The sequence below is a fragment of the Labrus mixtus genome, chromosome 4 (assembly GCF_963584025.1).
Source record: "Labrus mixtus chromosome 4, fLabMix1.1, whole genome shotgun sequence".
Classification (NCBI taxonomy): Eukaryota; Metazoa; Chordata; class Actinopteri; order Labriformes; family Labridae; genus Labrus; species Labrus mixtus.
In genome coordinates this window covers 25,897,390-25,924,351 of record NC_083615.1, presented here as the reverse complement: position 1 = coordinate 25,924,351, position 26,962 = coordinate 25,897,390, and the positions used below count along the sequence as shown (strand labels likewise).

At 45.5% G+C, this 26,962-nt stretch overlaps 1 protein-coding gene across 4 annotated transcripts in view; it reads left to right on the top strand.

Annotated features, from left to right (window-relative positions):
* The window catches only part of srgap1a (SLIT-ROBO Rho GTPase activating protein 1a), a 91,685-nt gene that overhangs the window by 53,313 nt on the left and 11,410 nt on the right, over positions 1-26,962 (top strand). For 3 of the 4 annotated variants that reach the window (XM_061036629.1, XM_061036633.1, XM_061036631.1), the window contains exons 5-18: positions 41-220; positions 794-922; positions 2,813-3,034; positions 3,700-3,801; positions 8,698-8,895; positions 9,224-9,308; positions 10,772-10,799; positions 12,293-12,392; positions 14,938-14,998; positions 16,401-16,478; positions 16,694-16,828; positions 19,077-19,182; positions 19,614-19,838; positions 22,171-22,250. In XM_061036629.1, the coding sequence (XP_060892612.1) occupies positions 41-220; positions 794-922; positions 2,813-3,034; positions 3,700-3,801; positions 8,698-8,895; positions 9,224-9,308; positions 10,772-10,799; positions 12,293-12,392; positions 14,938-14,998; positions 16,401-16,478; positions 16,694-16,828; positions 19,077-19,182; positions 19,614-19,838; positions 22,171-22,250 (1,729 nt within the window). Of the gene's footprint in view, positions 1-40; positions 221-793; positions 923-2,812; positions 3,035-3,699; positions 3,802-8,697; positions 8,896-9,223; positions 9,309-10,771; positions 10,800-12,292; positions 12,393-13,018; positions 13,053-14,937; positions 14,999-16,400; positions 16,479-16,693; positions 16,829-19,076; positions 19,183-19,613; positions 19,839-22,170; positions 22,251-26,962 lie in introns of all 4 variants that reach the window. The other variant, XM_061036630.1, reaches the window with a different exon arrangement.

Here is a 26,962-nt window from a genome sequence, read left to right as displayed (position 1 = left end):
AGATTTTCCAGTTCATTAACCTTTCTCTGTTTGTGTCCAGGTAATGAAGACGTACCACATGTACCACTCGGAGAGCATCAGCGCAGAGAGCAAGCTGAAGGAGGCCGAGAAGCAGGAGGAGAAGCAGATCGGCAGGGGAGACCCCGTCTTCAGCATCCGCATGGAGGACAAATACCAGAGACGCAGCTCGGTGAAGAAGATCGAGAAGATGAAGGAGAAGGTAAAAGACCGGGGGGGTTCGATAATAATCCAGTTCAAGTCTTTAATGTTAGGTTTTAGATCAGAAACTCTGTCTGTAGTTTTTTATGCAACAAAACGTCTGATCAGGATTTCAAACGTGGTATCGTCTGGGCCGCAGCAGAGACCCCGCTCACCTGCAGCAGAGACCCCGCTCACCTGCAGCAGAGACCCCAATCACCTGCAGCAGAGACCCCGCTCACATGCTTTAGGGGAAGTGTTAAAATCTGGAGGTTTTGGAGGCGTGTGAGTCAGACTAGCGGTCAGTGGATGATGGTGACTAACAAAAAGAGAACTCTGTTTGACTGTTCCAGAGGACAAAAAAAGATGGATGGCTCAGACTGTAGTTGAAGAAAAGGACTGTCTGTTTTTAGTTCCTGTTTTTGACGTCTGTAATGTTATTGATTCTGTTTATTCAGTAATCGGGCGTGAGCTCGGAGAAGCAGAGACAGAAAAGCCCAATCACTTCTGGTGAAGAAGGCGACTCTCTCCTGCCTCCTTCTCTCGCTCTGTTGTTTTCTGTTTGCTTATCTCTCGCCTCTAATTCTCTCATCAGCGTCAAGCCAAGTACTCCGAGAACAAGCTGAAGTCCATCAAAGCGAGGAACGAGTACCTGCTGACCCTGGAGGCGTCAAACTCCTCTGTGTTCAAATACTACATCCACGACCTGTCCGACCTGACAGATGTAAGTATGAAACAACGTGGTTCATGCCGGTCTGTGTGTCTCCTGTGAGGTCAGGACGTCTAGATGAACAAACACTCTGCTGCCATCTGTCTGTTGTTATCTTCTCCTAAAGGTAGATTTATCTTTGTGCTCCGTCATAAGATCAGCCTTCAGCTGTTTAGGTAAACTTAGGGTTTGTCACCGTACCAGAATGTTAAACTAAATATGATTCTAGTAAAACAAACAATGATTAATTTCTTGTTTTTCATTACCAAAGATTCAGGCAAACTTCTAAAAATGCACGTACACCCCCCAAACGGCCGTTTTTGACACCCCTCGGTTTGTCAGATATGAGAGCAGTTATCAGGTCAACAGGTGTTGCAGTGATGGAAGCAGGCAAGAGAAGTGGTTCAGATAGAAGTGATTGTACCCGACCTAAAAAGCCTCTGCATGTTTCTAATAAGCTCCACGAGCAGAAACGTGCTCAAACTAGGATCAATATTGGAGATGCTTTTGAAAAATGGAGAGAGGTTAGAACACAGAAAGGTTTACAGACCGATGCAGAGCTGGATAAACACTGAAGCTTCAGTGTTTAGGGAGAAGATGTTTATCTGAGCTTGTCAGATGAATGTGTCTTATATTTAGTGTAATGAGATGGTGATAAAGCTGGGCGGCCCCGGTCAATCCGTGTCGACGCAGCTCAAATCTACTTACAACTAACTGAGGGCAGGAAATGACAGAACAGGACCTTAACTTTGGATTATAAACTTTTCTCTCCTCTTTCACTTCATGTCATGAAATAATCTCAAATTTTAAAGTTCTGTTCTCCTGATATTTGTGCTTTGATTTACCTGTTGACATTTTGCTCATCTCGTTGTGTCTGGATGCAGAGTGTGGGTAGCACCTAGAAGTGTGTGTGTGTGTGTGTTTTTATTTTCTACTCATGTTCAGTTCACTACAGCACTCACGTCTCTCTTTCTCTCTTCTCTTTCTCTCTCTCTCTCGTTCTCTCTCTCTCTCTCTCTCTCTCCCTCCCTCTCTCTCTCTCTCTCTCTCTCTGCTCTGCCAGCACGTTTTTGCAGCCATGTAGGTAAACATGACTTATTTATGGTACGGCTCACCTGGGTTGTTATTGCCGCATCATAGAAATAAACTTTCTGCAGCGTATTCTGCAGAGAGGAAACAGCAGAAGGAGTTTTTTTTGGGGGGGTTTTTTTGCAGCGTTTTTGGAGACTTTTATTTTCCAGACAGGGCTGAGGGAAAGAGAAACATGGCCTCTCTTCAGCCGCATGCTGAGCGCTGAAATTACCCCTCTCCCCGCTCTGCTCTCCAGCCTTCACATCCCACCAGGGTGGGTGCGTGCGTGCGTGCGTGTGTGTGTGTAGTATGTGCAGGCTCACACACATTTGTTTATTTATGAAGGAGACTTTTTATAGCTGAAAACAAAGAGCACAAGCCAGCTGGAAGTGTTGTTGTCGTGTTTGCACATCACTCAGACCATGTCGTTTTTGTGTGCGTGTGTTGTTATGGCCTACTTGTGTGTGTGTGTGTTAGTGTGTGTGTGTCCTCCCAGTAGAGACCTTAGCTGAGGTTCTCGTTATTAAAAATCAGCAGTGGATCTTGGAGGAAACATTGTGTTACACAGCCGTCTGGCTCAGAAAGTGCTGGACGTTTTTTCCATTATATTCGGGTCCATTTCTTTATTTATTTCTACAGCACAAACAGGGACTGCAGGTTTCTAGGAAGATAATCTGAAGGTTTCCGTTTGAATAAAGAAAATAATGAGCGTGTTTCCGACCTTTTCTAGTGACCTGTTGAGACGTGGAGTTCTGTCATATTTGGTTTTGTAAACTTGAAGATCTTCTCCTGCTCATCTTTCTGACATGAATGTTTTTGTTTTTTTTATGTCAGTGCTGTGATTTGGGATACCATGCCAGTCTGAACCGCGCCCTGAGGACCTACCTGTCGGCAGAATACAACCTGGAGACGTCCCGACACGAGGGTCTGGACATCATCGAGAACGCCGTGGACAGTCTGGACCCCCGCAGTGACCGGCAGAGGTTCATGGAGATGTACCCGACAGCTTTCTGCCCACCGGCCAAGTTTGAGTTCCAGCCTCACATGGGAGACGAGGTATTAACATCAGACATACCTTTAAACGTGTGGACGTTTCTGTCAGATTTCTAGTTTAGACGATTTGTAAACACAATCACAGCTGAAGAATTGAAGCGTCTCTCTAAACTTAAAGCCAGAGGACACTGACTACGGTGTGAAGACTGGGAATAGATCTGAAAATAGAGCATTAATAAGAAAGTCTGCAGTGAAATGTACCGATTGTGGGAAAGAATGTTGCTTTACTTCCCGGTTTGTTCACATTGAGTCGTCATTAAACAACATTAAGTGTATTTGCAGTCGATTAAAAAACGTCTCCGACTTCATGAGGTTGGATTTTGGTGGTTTTACTGCGGAGTTTTACTACGTCTGGGCGGTGGGATCAGGTTTTATAGAGCACTGACTTTGACTAATCACGTGTTAACTCTCCCCCAGCAGTTGGTGAGCTCCACATGTGTTCTGAGTTTCACTGTTTGGCACCGACGACGCTGATATCATGTTTGTTTACTAGCTGCTGTTGTGTTGCCGTCTGCGTTCAGCGGGCAGAAGTCACTGCGGTTTGTCCTGGGATGAAGGAGATTTGAGCCGCCTGCATCTGATTTGTACCGTCGGTCATGTTGTTCCCTCGTCAGGTTGTCATGTCAGGTTGTCATGGTAACAATGTCTTCCTTCGTTTCTCTCTCCAGGTGTGCCAGATCTCCGTGCAGCCGCCTGTGAACGGAGAGCTCATCCTCAGGTTCCAGCAGCTTCAGTCCCGTCTGGCGACTCTGAAGATTGAGAATGAGGAGGTAAAGTGACGCAGATTCGAGTCGGATCCTTGTAAACGATTTTTTTGCTGCTTAAGGGGGGGAAGCTGTCATAACAAATCTATGCTGCTCCAGTTTAGTCGTCTGTCGGAGGTGCAGGAGTTTTGTGTTTGTCAACGTCAGAGCGTTAGAGCTTAAAAAAAAAAAAGTTTTAACTTTTAGCCAGAAGTCTTCCAAGGTGAGGCAGAGAACAGTCTCTGATGATCTGTGAAGAATCAAAGTTTGTGTTGCAGACGCACATCACAGGCACACACACACACACACACACACACACACACACACACACACACACACACACACACACACACTGTGTATTTTCCTCTCTCTCATGCCCTGCAGGTAGCCATCAAACGCTCTCTGTGAAGCCTCCGTTTTCGCTCCCAGCGGTAGAATTCACCGTCTTGCTTTTATTTGCACACACCTGTCCCACACTGCTGTGTTTTGACATTGCAGGGTGCTTCTCTGCTTCTCAGGCGCGATTGTTTTTAATCTGCCTGCAGCAAGATGGAGAAACTCGACAGGCACGGTGACTGCAGCATTTTGTCCGAGAGCAATCCTTTCCATCGGGCTGGCTTTAGTACCTGACCTGCTTCTCTCTCTCTCTCTCTCTCTCTCTCTTTCTCTCTTTCTCTTTCTCTTTCTCTTTCTCTCTCTCTCTCTCTCTCTCTCTCTCTCTCTCTCTCTCTCTCCTTCCACTTCGATGCACCTTCCCTCTTTTCATCTCGCTACAGAGACGAACAGAAGCACAGAAACATGTCACTCAACCTCCTCTACGCCCACAGTGACTGCAGAGGGCCTTTGATCATATTTTTGACATTTCAGTGAAACTGAGAGAAAAAGACATCGACTGAAATAAGCGATGACGCAGTTATCTCATTTAGGTGTGCTGAAACAGGTGTGCTAGAGCTGAAACAAGTGAGACATTTTCAGATTATTGGAACTTCACTAAACTTTGTCTCAAATGAGTTCATTCATTAAGTGAGCGATGGAGCACAGGAGGCAAATATTTTCTGGTTCCAGTCAGTGTAGCGACTTTATTAAAACTGCTTCATAATTAAAAATGATTCATTAGTCATGAAAAACCCTTCGGCTGCAGCTCTACCATGTTTCATTCAGAGTCACTGTGGTGCTTGATTCTCCTGCTTATGTCTCCACAGTTTACGCTGCCTGCTGCATGTACAGTTGTGGTGCAACAAGGCACACACACACACATGCACTGCTGTGTTCTGTGTGTGTGTGTGTGTGTGTGTGTGTGTGTGTGTATGTGTGTATGAGGGTTTGATGACAGGCCCTGATTGCTTCGTGTCCTTTTTCCGCCTGCCTCGCCTCAGCGGATGTCCCGGTGGGTCAGGATTGGAGGGCGCTGCTGTCTTGTGTTAGAATCACCAGATGGCCTCTCTTCCCGGCCACAGCGTGCCAGATACATCCTTGAAAATGAACTTTCAGAGCTCTGCGACGACCTACGAGTGCGGCTGTCGAATGTGCAAAGAGAAAGAAAAGGGAGTCTGTCTTTATCCGGCCGGGAAAGGCTGCAGGGCAGTGCTCCATAGAAGTGCAGCTGTTTCCTCAAACCTCTTTGACTTCTGTGAAACGGTGAAAGAAAACATTGCTGAATAATTTACTCCGCATCATGGATGGGTGGAGAGAAAGCTCCTTCTCTCACTCCTCTTTAGAGTCGCCCTGCAGAGATTACAATTGAATTATATTCATTACAAACCCGACGCCTCTCTCTGAGGGTAACGATCATCTCAGCTCGTCAGTCAGCGTGGCTCGTCTCTTCTTCAGATGTAATAATGAGAGCGTTTAGATCATTTAGATCCACGCCAAGCAGAGCGCACAGCGGCTGATGTTCTTCTGTGAAGAAACGCAGGCCATCTTAAACCATCTGACTGGAGGGAGGGTTTGTTTTTCCTCAGACAAATCTCAGGGAGGCACATCAAAGCCTGTGTGTGTGTGTGTGTGTGCGTGTGTGCGTGTGTGTGTGTGTGTGTGTGTTTAACGGTGTGAAAATGAAATTATTTCAGTGTTGATCTCAGCTGCTTGTTTTTGTCCTCTACTGTTTGGAACAGCAGAAACACCTGAGACTCGTGTTCTTTATGAGAAATAAAGAAACTTAATGCAATCTGTGAGACTTTCTCCAGGCCTGCGGCGCTGCTAACGAGGCTAATGTGCGGGTAAGACGTCTTTACTAAGAGCTCTGCAGTGAACACTGGTAACTATGCTTCTGCTGAATAATAGATTAACAGTTTTCTCACTGTTAAGTTTCTCTTGCATGCTTGAGCCCGTCTTTATCCATTTAAAGGCAGGGTTGAGCATTTTCAGATACCAGCATGATTTTGAAAGTAGCATTCCCTCTGTGCTCCGTCTGTACCCCCTCCCCTCTGTGCTCCCTCTAAAGCCACGCCCCCTCACTTACATGCACAAGCGCCGTTGCTCCAGAAGCGGACCTCAGCTCATGCTTTGAGTGTGGGCTAGTTCACGCAAGAGGTAGAGAACGAGCAGGGAGACAGAGAGGCGTGTGATTGGTTCATCAGATTGGTACCTCGTGGCAGATATTGGTTGAAGTTTTTACAGACTTACAAACTGCTACAGAAGACGGATTTTCATTGTTCCCTTTTCAGAGAACATGAGTTATTAATGTCTGTCAGGATCTAAAGACAATTTCAACCCAAATCTTAAAAAGGATCTGGAGGAATTTACCAACCCTGCCTTTAATGTCAAAGTCAATAAAAGTGAGCTGGATCTGGATTGTTTGGATCTGGATCAGTCCTTTAGAAGAACCAGGTCCATGTGCCAGACCTGGACTATTCCGTCCACACAGGTCTGTGTGAGCTGATGGAGGCAGGATCCCTCGTCCGCTGTCATGAGTCGTGTTCTGACCTGCAGTGTGTTTCTGTTTCGTTATGGGATGGATGTCGCTGTAACTATATCCACACTGAGTTTGTCCGCACAGTGATCAGTCACATGAAAGACATGAAGAAGTCCTCATCCGTCGTCAGGGGGCCCTAAGGAGTCACAGGTCAAGCTGTTTGAAAAGAAGACAAGCTATAATCCAGCGTTTCGTGTGTGTGTGTGTGTGTGTGTGTGTGTGTGTGTGTGTGTGTGTGTGTGTGTGTGTGTGTGTGTGTGTGTGTGTGTGTGTGTGTGTGTGTGTGTGTGTGTGTGTGTGTGTGTGTGTGTGTGTGTGTGTGTGTGTGTGTGTGTGTGTGTGTGTGTGTGTGTGTGTGTGTGTGTGTGTGTGTGTGTGTGTGTGTGTGTGTGTGTGTGTGTGTGTGTGTGTGTGACAGTCATTTTTCTTTCATCAGCCTAAAGGTCAGACTCTCTTCTTAATGGGGAATGGGGTCGCTACCTTTGAGTGGGGGTCCTCAAGAAGACCATTAGGAATAATTAGGAGGGGTTCCAGCTGTGTCTCACTCAGGGCCCTGTTTACCCCCGTGTGGCCCCTCCTTCCTTTAAAAGCAAACACAAGCAGCCTGTGATGGTCTCAGCTCTTCACCCTCCTTCAGACCGTCTCTGTCGAGGCGGTGTTCCTTCATGAGCGCAGCGTCCTCCCCGTCTGTCCAGCCTCCATTATTGTCCCCTCGTTCTGTAACTGTCTGAACCCTTAAAGACCTTTTAACCATCTTCTATCAGTACACCGGGCTGTAACTCATTGAGACTCATCTGGTACTACAGTCACCGTGTTGAAGTCTGATTCAAGGCTTTAGTCCTTTTTTAAAAACTTGTAGATAAAACATGCAGTTACAGTTCATGAAAGGAACGAGTAGTGAGCATGGTTTATCCATTTGGATGATTCATTGGGTCTTTTTCATCATATAATAGAGTCAAGGATTTAGGATTGAAAATATAAGAATTAAAGAAATACATTTCAAGTGATGACTCGGTGAATATCAGCCCCTTACTGTCCTCCAGACTGAAATAGTTTGACAGTTTTATGGCGTCGCTTTGAGCTTGATTTCTGCTTTATTTATGTGTCAAATGTCGCACATTCTTCCCTTAAAGGGGAAATCCTCTTCTACAGTGTTTCTGAACATATATCTTGGTAACCTGAGTGTCTACCGACCCACAAAATGTGAAATCCGAGTGAGCTGATGTCTGAACGTGGCAGCATATACTCCGGAGATATCAATTTCAGCCAATGGAAAGAGAATGACGTTTATATACAGTGACTGCCTAAAGTGTCTGCACGCGACTACTATGAATACAATGAAATAAATAAAAATGAATGAATTCAATTTTTGGAAGTTAAGACTGTCGATATTATACATAAGTTGATGTTTTTCCCACCTCTAGACACTGCCCATATTTGACCATATTTGTGTGATATGGTTATTATCCCTGTAGTCGTATTCAGCTTCTGTGTACGACAGTGTTTTTGTTTCATCCCTAACATGGAGCTCTTATAAACGCTCCTGCGTTCCCATTGTTTTGTCACGTTCGCTGTGTTTATAGTGGACACAGTCGTGGCCGGCAGCTCTGGCTCGACTTCCCTCTCAGTAAGTGTGGGGAACGCTCTGCAGAGTCCGGACATTTATGAGCTCGGGGAGAAGCACTCCTGTTGACGACAGGGAAGAGGTTGTTATGGAAACGAATCTGACTGTAAAAGCCTGCGACTGAACATTCCTTCTCCTGCAAACGCTGGCTCGGCTCTTCTGAGTGCGTGCAAAATGGATTGTTTGGCTGGGAGTCATGTTCAGGTTGTGTTTGTCAGAAGACGCCTGACTTTAGAGTGTCATTGGAAAGGGAGAAAGCGTTTTAGAGAGCGTGATGATGCAAGACGCCGAGTATTCAGTGATACTAACATTTTGATTGATTTGTAGCCGTGAAGCCGGATGATTCTTGCATTAACAATCTCTTCCACCTCCCTCGTCTCTCCAGATCAAAAAGACGTCAGAGGCCACCCTGACCACCATCCAGGACATGGTGACCATTGAAGACTACGACGTGTCCGAGTCTTTCCACCACAGCCGGTCCACAGAGTCGGTTAAGTCCACCGTGTCGGAGACGTACCTCAGCAAGCCGAGCATCGCCAAGAGGAGGGCCAACCAGCAGGAGACGGAGCAGTTCTACTTCATGGTGAGGGGTCGTCTGTGGCTGTAGAAAGTTAGTGAATAGTTGTAGATATGAGTATGGCTTGAGGGCTTTTATCTTAACTTTAGGGTTAGGGTTGGACTTGCAGCACCAACCTCCTCTGGAGTCTTCACAGTTTAAACTCTACCATTATTAAAGCTAACAGCTCTGCTCCCGTTCCACTCTGAAGATGGACACGCTCTGATAACGGCTTTAAAAAGGCTCTCGGCGCGTCCTCTGCCCTCGGCTTTCTCATCGTAGATTGTGCTCTTTAAAGCGGGCACTCTGCCGGCTCTCTCGCGGCGGCCATGTAATCACTCTCAATTCTCTGCAGAAATTCCGGGAGTTCCTGGAGGGCAGTAACCTCATCTCCAAACTGCAGGCCAAACATGACGTGCTGAAGAGGACGCTGGGTGAAGGTACAGCCTCTTTCCTTTTACCACTCCACTCTGACTCTCTCGCCCCCTCTTGTTCCCACACTGTGCTGAGCTCGCTCGTCCCCGGTCACATGTCTGTGTGTCGCACTCCAACAGACCAAAGTCAGAATGAAGCCTTAATCTGTGTCACATTGTGCAGCGTAACTAAGAACTGGTTCTGTATTGTTTTATTTCACACAGTCATTCTGAACACTTTCAGCCTTATTTTGTGGCCAACTTCATTGTTTTTCTTTCTTCTTTTTCAACTTGTCAAAGCTCCAAGATGCTAATCAGGGTTTTAACCAGGCGAGCCACAGCTGGGAGGGATTGTGAATCTGTATTATCCGTCTTAGTGATTGATTTGCGCCCCACTTAATGGACTGCCGTGTATGAGATGTGTGACGCTCTCCTCTTGTTCCACTCTGGTGGGATGTCCTCGGGGGGCCTCTGCTAATCTAGCGTCTGTCAGTCATCGATGTTAGCAGCAGTCCTGGTGGTCTCCGTCAAAACGTAATAAGTAATGAAGCACAGTGAGGAGGAAGAGGAAAAGCCCCTTCCTCTGCTCCTTCATCGATCACTCTGTTGTTACTGAGCTGGAGTGTAGAAACGAGATGAGAACAAAATGACTCCAGCTCTTAGAAACCATCAGACGCTGATCTGGAGAGACGTCCAGTGAAGTTGTAAAACAAATGCCAGGACTTTCTAGACGGTGTTACACTTATCCTGCAGAGAGGAAAACCTTATGAATGTATTTAAAAGTATGATTTATCCTCTGAGCGACCTCTCTGGACCGACTCACTCTGCTCTGTTCCAGTTCAGTATTATAACCTGAAAGATGCGACAAAACAGTTATGACCTCGTTTTTCACAGAAAACCGGGAAGCAATCAATAGTCTCTCATCCAAACTCCTAAGAACGGGGCTGAACTTTTGTATCTCGGTTCACTTTGTGTGTCGGTTGAAAGTTTCTTGTAGCATCGTCTCAGATCCTCTGTGATTAAACAGCAGAATGTCGTCAGACGTTTTTACTTTCAGTGTCAGGTGGTTTCCTTTAAAGAAAAGCCCTCATGAGAACTGTTTCTATCTCCCCCGTGCATTTTTGATCTCAATCTAAATTTGCACAAATGAGGTGTCGGATCTCATCCCGTTCAGACGTGTATCTCTGAGTCTCACTGTGATGATCTGTGTGTTTACTTCACTGTTAAACGCACAGCTGACGGCCTGTTTGTTTTTACTCTAATTGTTCTGTAGCTCAAGGGCTGCTTGTAGAGGAGTCTCTGTGCACGCTGTAAGCTGTTGTTTGTTTGTGTGTAGGTGTGTGTTTGTGTTTGTGGAGACCAGTGGAAGTAACAGATGGTTTCAAATGCTCCACAGACGAAATGTCAAATGCACCGCAGGTCCCGACTCGCCCTCACATCTAACTTCTCTGTTCTCTCTCTCTCTCTCTCTCTCTCTCTCTCTGCTGCAGGCCACAGAGCCGACTACATGACCACAAGGTAAAGTACACTCTCTTTAAACTTCACGACCTGTGCATATTCAAGACGCACATCCACATCCTGTCCGCTCTCTCAAGTCAGAGGACACAGAGAGTTTTTATGGCGTGTTGCCGTTCATCGCGGCGAGGACATTTTGCCTCTGTGACAGTGACAGCAGAGGACAGGAGGACGTATTTAGACTGAGATAACAAGAAAAGTTCAGGGGGTAAAACCGAGCAGATCTGACAGCCTTCATGTTACCTGTGAGGCAGAGTTACTGTACATCCTGTTATAGTACGGTCAGCGTGGGACGCCGTACGGGAGATGTAGAGGTCGGGGAGCGGGAACATGTTCTGCCTGAGAATCAAGAGGAGGGAGGAGAGAAGCTGCAGTCAGGTTTGAAACAGAAGAGGAGTACTAAAAGTGAACTGTGTTTATCTTTAAGATCAGCAGGAACTTATTGATTATGAGATCTCTGTTAGCGGTATTTACTCTGAGAAGCAGAGCAGGCTTTTCTCACACAACTTCACCAACTACCAAGATGCAGAGTGAAACTCCTCCAGATACGCGTTCAGTCCGTCTCTGCTCCGTTACCTCAGAGGAGCTGATAGGTTTTCACTTCTATTTTTGCCGGGTGCCAGAGCTGAGACGCATCAATTTACCACAGAAAAAAAAATGAACGGGACAGGAAGTCAGACACCGAAACAACATTAAAACATCCGGTTTATTTTCAGAACAATGACCATATGTGTGTTTGGTTATGTGTTTTAAACGTGTTTTTACCACATGCATATTGAGTATTATCTCGCGCTGTCGCAAGTGAATCTTTAAAATCATCGCAAGAATTCCTTTGTCTCGGCACTCCAGCTGTCCGTCTCTGCTCTCCCTGTGCATACGGACCGAAGCGGGCGCCCAATGCACGCAATGCACACGTATCTGGTGGAAGTCCTGCGTCATAGAGGTCAAAAAAGCTGCAGCAACACTTGTAGTATGAAGATCAACTAGATTAACTTTATTGGACCGACGCGTTTCGGCATACCGGTGAAGTGCCGAGTGACAGACTGTGACATCCTTTAAATCATGGATGTTTCATTTGATCTCTTGTGTTGACATGATCAGGGTTTTGTTTTAATCCTCGGGCAGATATGTCACTTTAATTGGGCAGCAGAAGAAAAAAAAGTCCTGTGACTCTTTAATCTCCAGTTTGAGTCACAAGAAGTCAAACTGCATTCATTCATGCACACAAATCCACTCAGATCATCCACATAAACTCGGAGAGGCGGTCCCCTCCTGTCACGGAGTGGACGCTGACACATGCCACGCCCCCCGGCTGCTCGGGTGTTTCACTGTCCTCTGATATCTGGAGGAGAAAGAAAAAGGAATCTCCCTTCACCTGTCAATCATCTTTAGTGTTTTACAGCAACGTCAGCTCCACATTTGAAAGGACGTGAAGGTCACTGCATGGAAGACCCTCTGTGTTGTTTATTGATGCTGACGCCTTCTTTGTATTTTAGACATCCTCATGGGACGTTCAAAACGGGCACGCGGCGGGCTCGACCCCGCTCCGTTTTTAATGTTAGGTTATTTAATGGCAATCTGGAGTCATTCATAAAGGTACTGAGAACCAGTCCGCCCGCCTGACATCACTCCTCCTCTCATCTGTTTTCTGTCCGCTCTGACTCTCTGGAACCCCCCAAAAACCTCTAAGCTTTGATTCATCTTTAATCAACCAAAAAGCAGCCATATATTAGAGCTAAGATGGATTTTGGAAGCCTTCCTCATGAGTCAGTGAGCTCTGGCGGAGTGGGTCTGAGATGTGAGGGTGACACTGGGGCTGCAGGAGGAGAGGAGCGGCACATCAGGGGGATAAATGTTTGTCTCAGTCAGCTCCCCTGACTCACTGCTGACCCGGCATCACCGAGCTGGCAGAGATTCTCTCTCGTCCTGCAGAGCGGGAGCAGAGGCCGGTGAGAACAGCAGGATAAATGGCAGTCAGGGAGCAGATGTCAGACTGATGAGGTGTGCTGCCTCTCTCCTCCTGCCTCCGCTCTGGTGGCCCCGCCCATCTCCTTCTGTTTATCTTCTGGTTGGATGCCATCGCAGGGTGGACGAGGGTTTTCTCTGGGTAAATGCTTTGGTGGGCAGCTGCTGTGGTTCTAATCTGGGTCTTGCTTTTCTCTCTCTCTCCCTCTCTCTCTCTCTCTCTGTCCGTCTGTGGCTCTTGCGACTCTTCTTTGTAGCCGTGGACGAAGGAACTCACACGCTCGACATCAGGTAGACACCTTGAAACACCTTGGGGCTCTCATGCTGCTTTCCTGCACTCATCTCCTTCCTCTCTCCTACCTTTAACAACATTTTCATCTTGTGTTTCTTCATTTTTAACATTTTTAATGAGTATTCTGAGACAGACTGAACTGAAGGTTTTCACTTTTTGTGCCTTTCGTCTCAATCTTCAGTTAACTCCCGCACACTGTCTGACTTGCGTAACCAAACCAAACTAAAGACAATGAAGGTCTATATCAGAAACGCTGCCAATACATGTTGCAAGTTGGACACCATGCAGGAGATTGCTTGTAATGTTTGATGGACTTATCTCTCTCCCACGTAGAGTACCAGTCTCATGAAAAAGATGTGCAACATTTTGACATTCCCTAAGGGCTTTGAACAAAGATCAATAATGTCTCCATACCACATTTTCAACCAGTTGAAAAGCTTTGTCAAAGCTAATGATCAAATCCTCTCAACGTTTTGTCCCGCCTTCTATCTTGTGATTGGTTCCATCCTGTTTCAGTAGGAAATCACAAAATGACAGTGAGATGGTCTCAAAGTTCGGTTTCATGGGGACTTTAAATAAGTCAAATTTTAAACCAGAAGAGAGAGAGCACTGTCTGAATTATATTAATACATTTTGGTACTGAAATGTTTGTGCAATTAAATCGGTGTGCAGGAGTTTTCCTGCAGTTTTTGGTCATTAAAACCAAGAAATGACTCAATACCGGGCTCCTAGGACTTGAATTTCGGTTACCATGGTAGCAAACAGGTATCAATGTGCAAAGAGTCTAATGTTAAATCTCTGGTACCAGGACAATCCTCATTTTGAGTGTGACACAAATCACCCTCTAGTCTCTCACATCCAGAGAGAAAACATGACATAATGCTGCTGCAGCAGGCCGCGTCCTCAGCCAGCACCGCTCCACTCCAAATATTTGATTTTGGCATGGTCGCTGTGTTTGGACTGTGTGTGTCCCCCTGAGGGCTGTAAACAGATCCACTGTATCATTAAAAAAAGCCTGTACTGAGTCCCTGTGCAGCCCTGAGCTGCAGGAGCAGCTGGCAGAGTGGTGCACGTTTAAGAGCGTGCGAGGAATCGGTTCCTGTGAAGGAGACGTGCTGCTGGTCTCATATCTCGAGTGTGCGCCTCTTCAGATTAACTGCAGCACTTGATAGCTTGCATCACAAAACATAAAGTAAATTTAGCAACACTGGAGGCTAAGTATGTGCTGGACTCATGCGTGTTGAAAAAAAAGATGCCTATTCGGAAGTGAAACAGCTGCAGTTCCTTGAGTGTCCACTTGAGGAGGGCTGCAAAAGCCAGAGAATCTTTATGAGGTCCCATATTAAAGGGACAGCTGAGTATTTTTGAACTGGGGTTGAATAAGGTACATGTTAATAGTCAGTATATTAGCCACCGGAGATTTGGTCAGCGCAGCTCGTTCTATTGAGAAACCAGCAGGAGTGCAACACGCTCACACGTCACAGAATCAATATGAATGTAGAAAGACGCGATGGTGGCTGAGCTCAGTTACCGCACTTTTGCAAGAAAAGCAGTCTGAAGAGGGCGGCAGTAATCAAAATGTTTAGGTGAATAAAGCTCATCTAACATGTTGACCGCCATCTTTTGGCCTCACATCGCTCCTCAATCACCAAAGGGTGACATCGCCGTGTCCATATTTTAGGTCGGGACATGCTTCTTGCAGCAGTTCAGTGATTTTTGTGACATTTTATCGTCAGTGAGGTCATGAATTAGAGACCGTCCGCTCAGTCTGTCTCAGAAGAACTAACCACTTCTTACCTAAACCTTACAAACTGTGTGTGCATGTTGATTTGTTTATTATCACTTTAATCAGTTGACATTTCTGTGTTTACTTTTCCCTCAAAGGACTCTGGACAGGCGATCCCACGCGTGGTCGAGAGCTGCATTCGCTTCATCAATCTCTACGGTAAGTTGACACAAATGGATGACTGTGTTTAAGATTCTCTGACGGCCTGTGTCAACCTGCAGTTTTTTTTTGGGATGCAGTAAAGTGCTGGCCGTGCGCTGAGGAGCACTTAGATGAAGTGCTGCATGTGCGTCCTGTCTCTATGACAACAGCAGCTGTATGACCGACACTGATCAGTTGATTTTTACTGTCAGTTTTATATTTGAGTTCACTCTGAACATCAAACGCAGGGTGTTTTTCCTCCTGCTCTGTCTGGATGATGAGCTTCATAATAGTGACCGCCCCGCTATCACGGCTCCGATCAGACGTGGAGCGAGGAGGATCAGGGTGCACGCCACAATCTGCCGTAACACAGAGGGAATATCAGATATTTTGAAAAGTGTGCCGGTGACCTCAACAGCACCCTTCTGAAAAGTTGAATGATTTTCATTAGGGCGGCTGTGGTTTGATCCCCAGCTCCTGCAGCTACATGTCCGATGTGTCCTTGGGCAAGACACTTGACCCCGAGTTGCTCCTGCTGCTCCTGCTGCTCCTGCTGCTTCGTCTGCGGCGTGTGCATGTGTTTGAGTAGGATGAGTTAATACTGATGGTCACTTTACTCAGCAGCCTCTGTGATCAGTGTGTGAATGTGTAGGTGTGACCTGCGGTGTGAAAACTCTTTGAGTAGTCAGAAGACTAGAAAAGCCCTTTACAAGCTCAAATCCATTTACCATTCAACTAGAAGCGATCAGAGCCGCCGCACAAAAAAGGCGGAGCGTGTTTAGAAAAAGGACTCTGGGCGCTCTCTCCTCTTTGGGAACACTTGAAAAAAGCAGCTACAGTTGGTTGTCAGGCTGTCTGCCTTCAGTGGAAAGTGACACTTCACTGATTTTCAGACGCTAATGGTTTGGGTGTGGACTCCTCTTTTCATGCTCGAGTGTTTCACTTCAGTTACAGTCGTGGGAAAATGCACATTCTGTCTTGTTTACAGCTTTTTTTCCGCCCAGCTCTCCAAACAAACTGTGACACAAACAGCCAGCTCAGCCTTTAGCAGGCGTTTAGATTCTTAATTCAAACAAGACTGAAGGAGTCAGTGTGAAGAATCTGTGAGCTGTAAAGATGTGACGGTGTGGAGGGCTCGTCTGCAGGTTCGTCTGCTTCTTCCTATTAGCTGACAGAGACAAACAGCAGACTAATCAGGCCTCCTCCTGACCCTGACCTCTCCTCTCATTAAGTCCTCATCCCAGCTTCAAGAAACTTTTGTAAAGCTTGATTGCGGTCTCCCTGACTCATTAACTATCCTTAATTAGAAAAGTGAAGGGGCTTAACGGACAGGGCGAGCCTCTTCAGTCAGGCTTTATTTGCTGACTGGTGGAGTTTGTTCACTTTCTCCTTCTTCTTCTCTGTGACTTTCTCTGCGCAGGCCTGCAGCATCAAGGAATCTTTCGTGTGTCTGGATCCCAGCTGGAGGTCAACGACATCAAGAACTCATTTGAAAGAGGTGAAAAATGTCTCATGAATCATTTAGAACTACGACTTCTATCATCTGGTTCCATAGAGGATCTTTGTTTTTGCTCGATCCCAATCAGAGACAATATTTGTACAACTCACACCTTCTCTGACCACATAAGGCAGAGGGCTTTATTATCTGTAATCAGGTTAATGCATTTATAAGTAAGGACCTCCACCTGACCTGCTCGCCCGTCTCTGTCTCAGGAAACGACCCTCTGACGGACGAGGAGAATAATCACGACATCAACTCGGTGGCCGGCGTTCTCAAACTTTACTTCCGAGGTTTGGAGAATCCTCTGTTCCCCAAAGAGAGGTTCAACGACCTGCTGGCCTGCATCAGTAAGAAAACACACACACACACACACACACACACACACACACACACACACACACACACACACACACACACACACACACACACACACACACACACACACACACACACACACACATTTTCAATTGGCTGTGATCAGTCAGCTCTCCTCTTGACATTTCCAAAGTCTCTTGAACACAGCCTGTGCAGATATACATCGTGCAGTGTCTCTTCTTGTGTGTCTGTGTTCATGCAGGTTTGTGTGTAGTCCCGAGTGTGTCTCTGTGTGTGTGTGTGTGTGTGTGTGTGTGTGTGTTTCCTGGTGTATTCTAACACATTAGTGCGGGATGAGGGATGGGGATTCCCTGTTTACATTCTCAGCTCAACACGCCGGTGATTGCAGCGTGGGCTGAACGCCCTGCAGGCTCAATATTTAAACCTCTTTGCTGATTCCATGCGGCGCGGCTCGGCGCAGATACAACATCACTAAAACATGAACCTGCTCTCAGCTGACACGCTGTTCTCTCAGCACAGCAGCAGCACAATGCAACCTTTAATATCCTTTATTTTAGAATTACTGCAGGGAGGTTTTACACAGCTGTGCTCACACACATGTGTAGTTTTAGGTGATGCATAAGCGGACAAAAGGAGCTGATTTATAAAATGAGAAAAGAGGACTTCTGAAGCGCTCAGGAGCCGTGCAGAATCCTGGTTAGGTATTCATGAAAAATGAAATCCATCACAAGTTTCCCAGCAGCTCCAATCCCAGAAGGCTCAGAGCGAATGGAGGGTGACGGAGGCTATTTTTATCAGCCAGCAGAGCCCGGCTCGGCCACATAAAGCAGGCTGCTTCTAGAGCCGCTGGAGAGGGGAAAACATCGTAGAGTACTAAAAGATAAAGAGGTAGACAATCCCTCAGCATGTCGACAAAGCAACATGTTTTTATTTCTTTGTTTACAATCATGTTCTTGCAGAGAGTGCTTATTACTGCGCTCATTTCTTCAAGGCAGGAGAGCCGTTACACACTGCTTTCAGAAGAGTAGAAACACAACCCGGCGTCCTTCTCGTCAGGTGCAGGTGTAGAGTCGTCCTCCTCTTCCTCTCTGGTGTCAGAAAGGTTCACACGCTCAGGTGAAAGGCTTTAACACAACAAAACACTTGAGTGATCCGCGTTCCAGTTACGAGTTGGCAACAAGTCGGACAATCAACATGGACGCCTCCAGCTTTCTTTTGTTAGCTAATACCAGACGATAACGACACACTACATGATAGTTTGTGTCTGCAAATAACTTGACAACACCTCCACAGATAGAGCTAGCACGATACTATCGGTGTGATTAATTTATTTACAAAGAGGACTAGGCTTCTAATAAACACAACAGTTACAGATTAAACGTTACTGTTAATGCACAGAGTTTTCAAGTTGGAAATCTGACTTCAGTGGGGGGGCGTTCCGGATGACATATCAGACCGGCAACTAAAAATGTCCTACTTCCAAGGTCAAGGTCAAGGTCAAGGTTTCTTTATTCGTCTCCCTAGGGAGAAATTTGTCTAGGATGCTGGGAAATCACTGCATGGACAATACATCGAAGACAACATAAAAACAGTAATTACAATGTAAAACATTTAACTTCCCCGTGCTACAATACACACACACTCACTCAGTACACAAGATCAAATGGAACAGACCATAACAGGTCATTCATTTTTTTAAAGGGTTATATTCTGGATTTTTGTCATTATTTAGAGATAGAACGGTGGATAACAAGTCAGAAATCGAGAGACGACATGTAGGTCAGATTTGAACCCGGGCCGCTCGCTTGGAGGTCTATAGCTCCCGTACATGGGGCACGTACTAACCACTAGGCTACCGGTGCTCCATAACATAACGTTTCTGCATGTTTAACACAGAACAGGTGTCTGTAAGACGTCGTCTCTACTGAATGGGATGACTTCCAAACAGCTGTTTCTTTTTACTTACCACGAGGTGTTTATTAAATACACATGTTTATATTCTTCTGTTCATATCAGGATGATGATGAAAATGCTATTTATTCTGCCCTATATCACACATGCGAGTGTCGTACATATCATTTCATTATTAAATCTTTGCTGCTCAGCCATTGGCTCAGCTTCTGCAGGTGTTTGTGTTTAAATGCCGGGACGTGTTCAGTGTTAATAAAGCCGAGGGGACAGGACGGGGAACTGCAGTCTTGTATTACAGCTTTTTAATAACATCACTCTTCTCTGTCCTTTTTTCTTTTGCTCTTCCAGGAATAGAAAACCTGTACGAGCGAGCACTGTACATCCGCAAGATCCTCCTGACCATCCCCAGATCTGTCCTCGTAGTCATGCGCTACCTCTTCGCCTTCCTCAACCAGTAAGTCTATGGAGACAACCAGTGAAACCACACCGTGTTTTACTTCATAAGCATTGCAGATCTCCTTTTTAAGTTGTTTTTTGGGGGGACATATTTGCCTTTATTAGATCAGACAGCTGAAGAGAGACTGGGAATGTAGGGAGGAGAGAGAGTGGAGATGACATGCACTATATCTCATTGTCATTTTGCACTGACAAAAACACAAAGTGAAGGTCTCTGTAACATAAATGTCTCTACTATATCAATCCACTCCTGTGTTAATGGGTGTTTCAGATAACCAGCAGCTAGTCAGAGCTTTTTTACAAGCTGAAATAAAGATGCCAGCATGTCTTTTAAGGTGCAGATGTCCTTCTAAGTCTTGAACATCGAGTCATGTTTATAGCAATTTGACATTATATCCTCACCTCTCTGTTCCTCCCTCCTCTCTTCAGTCTGTCCCAGTACAGCGACGAGAACATGATGGACCCGTACAATCTGGCCATTTGCTTCGGCCCCACGCTCATGCCCACACCGGACAGCCAGGACCAGGTCTCCTGCCAGGCTCACGTCAACGAGATCGTCAAGACCATCATCATCCACCACGAGACCATCTTCCCCGACACCAAAGAGCTGGACGGGCCCGTCTATGAGAAGTGTATGGCTGGAGGAGACTACTGGTGAGGAAGGATGCATTCAGACTGTTTTTGTTATTATTAGCCAAACTGTTAGTGACACTTCAGGGGATTTTTAAACACCTTTAGGTAATGATCATTCTTTGTTTTTGAATCCAAAAGGGGGTCCCACAAGGTACAATATTGGGTCCTGTGTTATTTATCAATTAATCAGTCAATCTTTATTTGTATAGCGTCAACTCATAACAAATGTTATTTCAAGACACTTTACAAAAAGCAGGTAACAGACTTTACTCATTTACTCAAATTTGTATTAACAATGTTCAATCTGAAACTGGTTCTCTACCCTGTCAACACCAAATATCGTACAATCCGGTGTATAAGACTCACTTAGATACCAAATTCTTACCTTGAAAGTTGGCTGCATCCTATATACCGGTGCAACCAATATACCTGTGAAAAACACTGAGACACACAGCGTCATTACTGTGAGTGAAGTCCTCACAGTCACACGGCATGCCACATGAAACTTCAGATGATTTTTCCACATTTGGTATTTGAAGTATGTTTTAGTTAAAAATTGTGTCTAGAGACTGGGGTCCCACAAGGTTCAATACTGGGTCCTGTTTTATTTACTATTTTATTAACAATAATACCTCTACTACCATTATTTGTATTTATTATGTTTGTGCCTATGTATTCTGTTACCCTCAATGTCTTTTATGATTAATATGAAGCTGGAATGAATGAAGTTTTGATCTCTGAGTAAGAAGAAACACTACGTTTACATGATGTGAAAAAAGTGGATTTATTATCTATGTCTGAATTTTGAAATACATATAAACATGTAAGTCCATAGAATTTCTCAAATTCTGACTAACACACCTCGATAATGCTGTTGGGAGTCGATTTACTCTACATGGTTACACCTCAATCGGCCCCAGACTGGCCTCGCCGTTCTAAGCATTCTTACCTTGAATGAAATAAAGGCTCGCAGCCAAACTTCCTTCATCAGGGAGTCCCTCAGCATGCAGGTATGCGAACGCTCTTTGCCGTGCAGCTGTCAGATGTATATCAGTGGATCAGTAATTACTCACAAATTAGGTTCCTGTGGTTAAGAGAGCATGACGAGGCAGAGCATGTGTCAGCGCAGACTTTACATGGTTGACTTTGTAGGGGAGACAGCCCGAAATAATCACTTTAATCACTATAACCACAGCGGGAGGAAAAACAAAGGTCACCTGGCAGAGAAAGAGGAGGATTTTAAGAACTGCAGCATATGGAGGAGTCGCTCTGTGAGAGCTCCACATCTGTAAGCAGTGTTATCACCTGTTTCTTCTTCCTTTTACTGATCTGTTCGCCTTTTCTCTGACCTCACATTAAGTCTGCGAGCGTTTTGGCCGTCTCAGCACAGACATGAACCCTCGGCTCTGCTCATGTCGCTCTGAGCAAATTTGCTGCCTCCTTTTCTTGCAGAGGAAGAAGGAGGAGCGGGTGACATGTTAGTGAGGGACGAGACTCTGGGTTCCTGGCAGGGTTAATCTGAGGTGATGTGTGTTTGGATTTACTGCCAGCTCTCTTAGCGTGACGCCAGAAGAAGAGCATTTTAAAAAAGAGAGAGACTCAGCCACAGATAAAGGATCTTCGCTTCTCACAGAGTACTCCCAGTGACCGCTGTGTGAACTCCCTCTAGGTCAAGTTCACTTTAAAAACCTGTCTTATAACATGTCATCTTCACTGATGTAAGATTTAACTGTTCAGACTTGTTCAAAAGTTTTAAGTTGCAAACTGCAATTATTTATATTTTAATGCAGGAACCCCCTTTGTCACCACTTTTAAAACTATATTTCTAGTGGGGTTTCAGGTTTGACCTGAAACAAAAATATTAAACTTTTCAAACAGACTATTCTTTAAAGGTCACATATCCTCCTCCTCTTCAACCAGTGTAGATAAGTCTCAGAGCTCCTCAAAACATGTCTGTGAAGTTTCTTGTTCTAAATCCACTCTGATCCTGTATTTGATCATGTCGATAAACCCCTCTATTTCAGCCCTGCTCAGAACAGGCTGTTTCTGTGTCTGTACCTTTAAATGTAAATGAGCTGTGTCTGACTATGCCCCTATCTGGAAGGATTTAAGGCCCTGACACACCAAGCAGACGGCAAAGAACTAGTGGCGACGAAGTCCACCTGTGGCATTGGCGCACGGCGCCTTTTGTCTTAGCAAAAAAGTTGCACTAGAACACACGGCAAAGACTACAGCCGACGGCCAACCACCACGTACCTTCTGCACATGCGTGTTTGTGTTCAAACATGCAGCTCACCCGGTTAAATTCTCTCTGACCAGTGGCTCTGACCCTGTTTGATGTTGTCCCCCACAGTGAGAGTCCCTACAGCGAGCATGGAGTCCTGGAGGAGGTGGACAACGAGGGAGGGACAGAGACGCACACCAGCGAGGACGGTGAGTAATAATACAAGCATGTAAGAAACATAAAAACACTCAAACATGTCCCTTTTTCTCAGCTGTTTCTTCGCGGTGTCCTTTAAAACCATATCGGTCATTAGACAGTACTTAACACTAACAGTGAGAAGCTGTTCTCTGGCGTCCATACTTTGTGTCCCTCGTGAATCTCTCCCTCTGTGGTGCTGCGAGGGTTAAACCCGGCTTTCTGGAGATAATCCTGCCTTTCAGCCCATTTAATGCTGTAACCTTGAAGGTCCTGAAACTGGGCTCACAGTGATGGACGGCCATTCATATTCTAATGCTTCTGCTTCTCTGTGGAGGCTTTTACATCCTTCTTTGACAAATCCCACGGTGGTCTGCACCCACTAGACGGACCACTTTGCAGAGAGATCTCATTTCCGCCGGGTCACAGCCCATTTCAGTTTTCAATTCCCTGCATTTCTTTTCCTTCCTGTGAAGAATGTGTTGAATTGATTCAAAGAGAGGCAATGTGTGGAGCATGTGTGCAAAGTGTCAAGTTTTTAGAACTTTTTCAGAACTCATACCTCCTGCGTTTTCTCTTCAGTTAATTACACTTCCATGTGTCCAACAGAAATCATAGACACATAAAAATACTCCTGTTAAAGAAACTGCAGACTTCTCTCAGACGTGCTGGGATACGGTTAATTACTCTTATTGTACATGTGCTCCTTTGTTTGACTGAAACATGCACCAGTAAGTATGCGCCAAATCAAACAGCCAGGGTCAGAGAGAACCGTTAACATGCAGCTAAAAGGCAGAAAATATAAAAAGTTTGAGCTTTTTGAAAGTGATAAATATCCCTGACAGAGAGCTGCTGCACAGATGTGGGAAAAGAGTCAGGCTTTTTCCTGAATCTTTTTTAGAGGTGATTTTTGGGAGCTTCTTGTTAACATGTATCATCAGATACAGAGTTTGGAAATATGGAGGTGCTCTCTTGTTGTGACATCAGCGTTTACTCTCTCCATATCTGGACGTCAGAGGACCATAGTTCACACTTGCTGAAAAACTCCTGATATTTCCAGGAGGAGCTGTATGTGTCATTTTTCACTCTGACTTCACCCGGAGTTTCTCCTCCAGACTCCAAGTATTTTCTGCAGCAAGTCTGAGCGAGCTGATGTGAGAACGACGCAGGATATAATCTTTATTCCGCGATGGCGTACAGCAGGAACTCCACATACACACACAGTCAGACATGCACTCACACACGGCGCTGCGCTCCCCCTGCTGGCTCTGTTGAAACCGTCTCACCTCTGTAACGCCTCTGTTACTACCTCTTCGTCCCCCCTTTTCGCCTCAATGATATTTAGATTGAAGGCGAAGCGTCACAGGGGCGTAAATATCGCGGCTTGAAACGGCGGTCTGAATAAAGCTGCTGTCAGACACAGCTGACGGCCCTCCTGCCTTTGAGAAATTCATGGAAGATAATGTTTTCCAGAAATCCCCGGCTGATGTGTTTTTTCATTTTAGCAGACTGGGAGGATGTCCTGACTGACTCGAGACCCTCCCTTCAGAGACTCTGAACCATGGTCCAGTTATTGTCATAAGTTATTTTTAAATTCCCCATGACCTCATCCTCATTCGGATTTCAGACACAGAAGCAGACGTCTCTTCCTGTTTGTTGAGCGGCTCTTTTATGCTGCAGACGAACACAGATGTTTTCTCAGCTCAGAGCTCGAATCTGTTCAGCCTGCTGCTCATGAAAGAAAGGAAACACAAAGACAGACAGAGTGAAGTCCAACTCACCCCAACATGTTGGTTTGAGTAGCTGCTGAGAAACATTCTCCTCTGGTCCGATCAGGCCATTAAAGAGGACATATTATATTATATTCTCCACCTTTTCAAAAAGTCCCCTGTGGTCTAAATGAAACATCTGTGCTGTGCTTTAGTCAAAATGTAACATGAATCAAGCACCAGGTTTGTGACCCTGTATAAACCAGCTCTCTCAGAACGCTCCGTTTTGATGTGTGTGTGTCTCTTTAAATGCAATGAGCCCCCCCTGAGTTTTCCTGGTAGACATCACTCCTCTGTAGCTAGAATAAAAATGCACAAAGCTTTGTTCTAGGCTGGGGGTGGAGTCCATGGGTGGAGATACCAGCGGAGGGGAGGGGATTTCTTTTTACCAGAATCCACATTGACGTCCACAGCACATTAGAAACAGAGCATTTTTCTCTTTGTTGTAAGACTTATGCAGACCACAAACAAAGGACTGGATGGGTTTATTTCACATTTTGTGGGTCAGTAGACACTCAGGTTACCCAAATATATGTTCAAAAACACTATAGAAGTGGATTTTTCATCATATGTCCCCTTTAAAGAAACATGGTCTCTGCTTTATTCAGGTGTAAGTGGAAACAATGAATGGCAGCTCTAAGGTGTAAATAATGAGACATGAGCACAAATGCGCACACTCTAAGCAGGGGCTGTCACAAGTCAAATTTTGAAAACCTGCTCATGGCTGACACACACACACACACACACACACATACACACACACAGAGACCAAACTCAGGCCTGGAGATTTACTGCATGTTTTCTGAGCAGCACTTCTCGCTCACCATCAATACATCGATATTATTTGCTGGTAAATTTGCTACGAGGTCGGAGCTGAGCTAACTGGTTCATTGATTATATATCGCACTGCAGGAGAACGGCAGGATGGCCTTGTTGTCAAACTGTGTATTGGATTGCACGTGTTAAAGGGCAGCGTGCAAGAAGGGTCATTAATTTCACCATAATGCACCGAGTTAAACCCACTTTTATCTTTTCATGTCCAGCATGAAGCCTCCTGCTCGGTTTGTAGCAGCAAGCACTTACAATTCATATTTCTCTTCTGACGAAACGGCAGGAAGAAGGGAGAAACTGTTTTTAATATAAATGATGTTAAACACATTTCACACAATGCTCCTACATCCTGCAGACGTCTCACTCACTCTACATATTAAACACATGTGTGAGACACTGCAGGACTAAATGATGCGCTGGCCGATGAACAACGAAGCCGTCACACGCAGAAAGGTTCACCCACCTGTTGCAAAGTCCAATAGTGGCTCCATCCATCCATCCATCCATTATCTATACCACCTTCCAAATCAGTTCCCAGCTGTCATCCCAACCAATCACAGGGCTGACTTATAGAGACAGACAACCAGCCACACCCACATTCACACCTAATTTAGAGTCAGCAGTTAACCTAACGAGCATGTCTGTGGACTGTGGGAGGAAGCCGGAGTACCCGGAGAGAACCCACACATGCACGAGGAGAACATGCTAACCCTTTCTAACAGGGATTCGAACCAGGAACCGCCTTGTTGTGAGGCAACAGAGCCAACCATGCAGCCCAAAAGAATCAGAGAATCTGAAGAAATCTCTGCATGCAGAAGACAAGGCAGATAACAAACATCAGCTGACTGTGATGTCAGGCCCTCAGATGGCCCTGCATTAAACACAGTCACGATTCTGTTGTGGACGTCACAGGGACACTTCAGGTAGACATCGTCTGTGAGCTCAGTTCATCGCTGCATCCAGAATTACGAACTAAAACCCTACTGTGCAGACAGGAAACCGTCCTTGCCTTTTTAGACGCAGGGTTGTAAACATGCTGAGTGAGAAAGCTCTGCTTGTTCGTATCAAACACTCTGTATCATTTCATGTACTGTGATTTATTGCAAATACCTAGTGTGTGTGTCTTGCATAAACATTTGTATATGGATGGATGATTGGAGGATGGATGGGTCGTAGGGAGGGAAAGAGAGGGGGAGAAATCCCCGTCATCAACATAATGAAAAGCCTTGTCCAGCAGCAATTCAGCTAAATTAATCCAGACGGTAAATTCCCGCCTGTCACGTTTTCATTGGAGCGACGTCACAACCAGACGTGTCAATCCTGTTAACTGGAGTGAAACAAAGACGGTGGCGGTTTAAAGGTTGGTGAGAAAATACATGAAAGGAATAAACGAGGTGAAAAAGGACACGGGGCCGCTCTGCTCAGAAACATGTCTTATTTCCTCTCTCTGCTCATCTGGGAATTTCCTCCAAGCTCCCTTAAAACATAAACCTTGATGGCTTTTCACAGGTGAAATCAGGCCTTGGCTATTTTCTCTGTTCCCCGTGTGTGTATGTGTGTGTGTGTGTGTGTAGGGAGCGAGTGTGAGGGCGAGGCAGCGTCTGTCCAGGGACCTCCTGTCTGACTTGAAGTGGGAAAAGTGAGATAGGAGGGGAGCAGAGGTGGGAGCGAGGGAGGAATAGAGAAGCTATTTTTAGACCCGTGTTGCTGCAGAGAATGCACATCGGCTCTGAGACGTCGTGCACCTTTCTGAGGAGGGGGGGGGGGGGGTCTGCTGTAGCTGTTGTTTACGCACGTTTTCATCAGGAAAGATGTTTGATTTATTAGAGTCGTTTTGAAAATAAACGACGTCTGTAAAACGGCTCAATCCATCACCGATTTTTATCTGTCGCAATGTTTCTCAGTCTTTCCCATGAGGATGTTCGATTCTCTGATACTATCTCTGTTATTTTAATGATCGATAGTATCAAATAGGAACTGAAGTTTAAAAAATCCAACAGGTCTTCAGTCATATTTTTAACACAAAGCTGCTGTGAGATAAAGAGAGACAGCAGCCGTGATCCCTTCAGGTTCACAGGTCTGCATATTGAGATGGGTCTCCATCTCTTTAGGCGTCTCACAGAGAT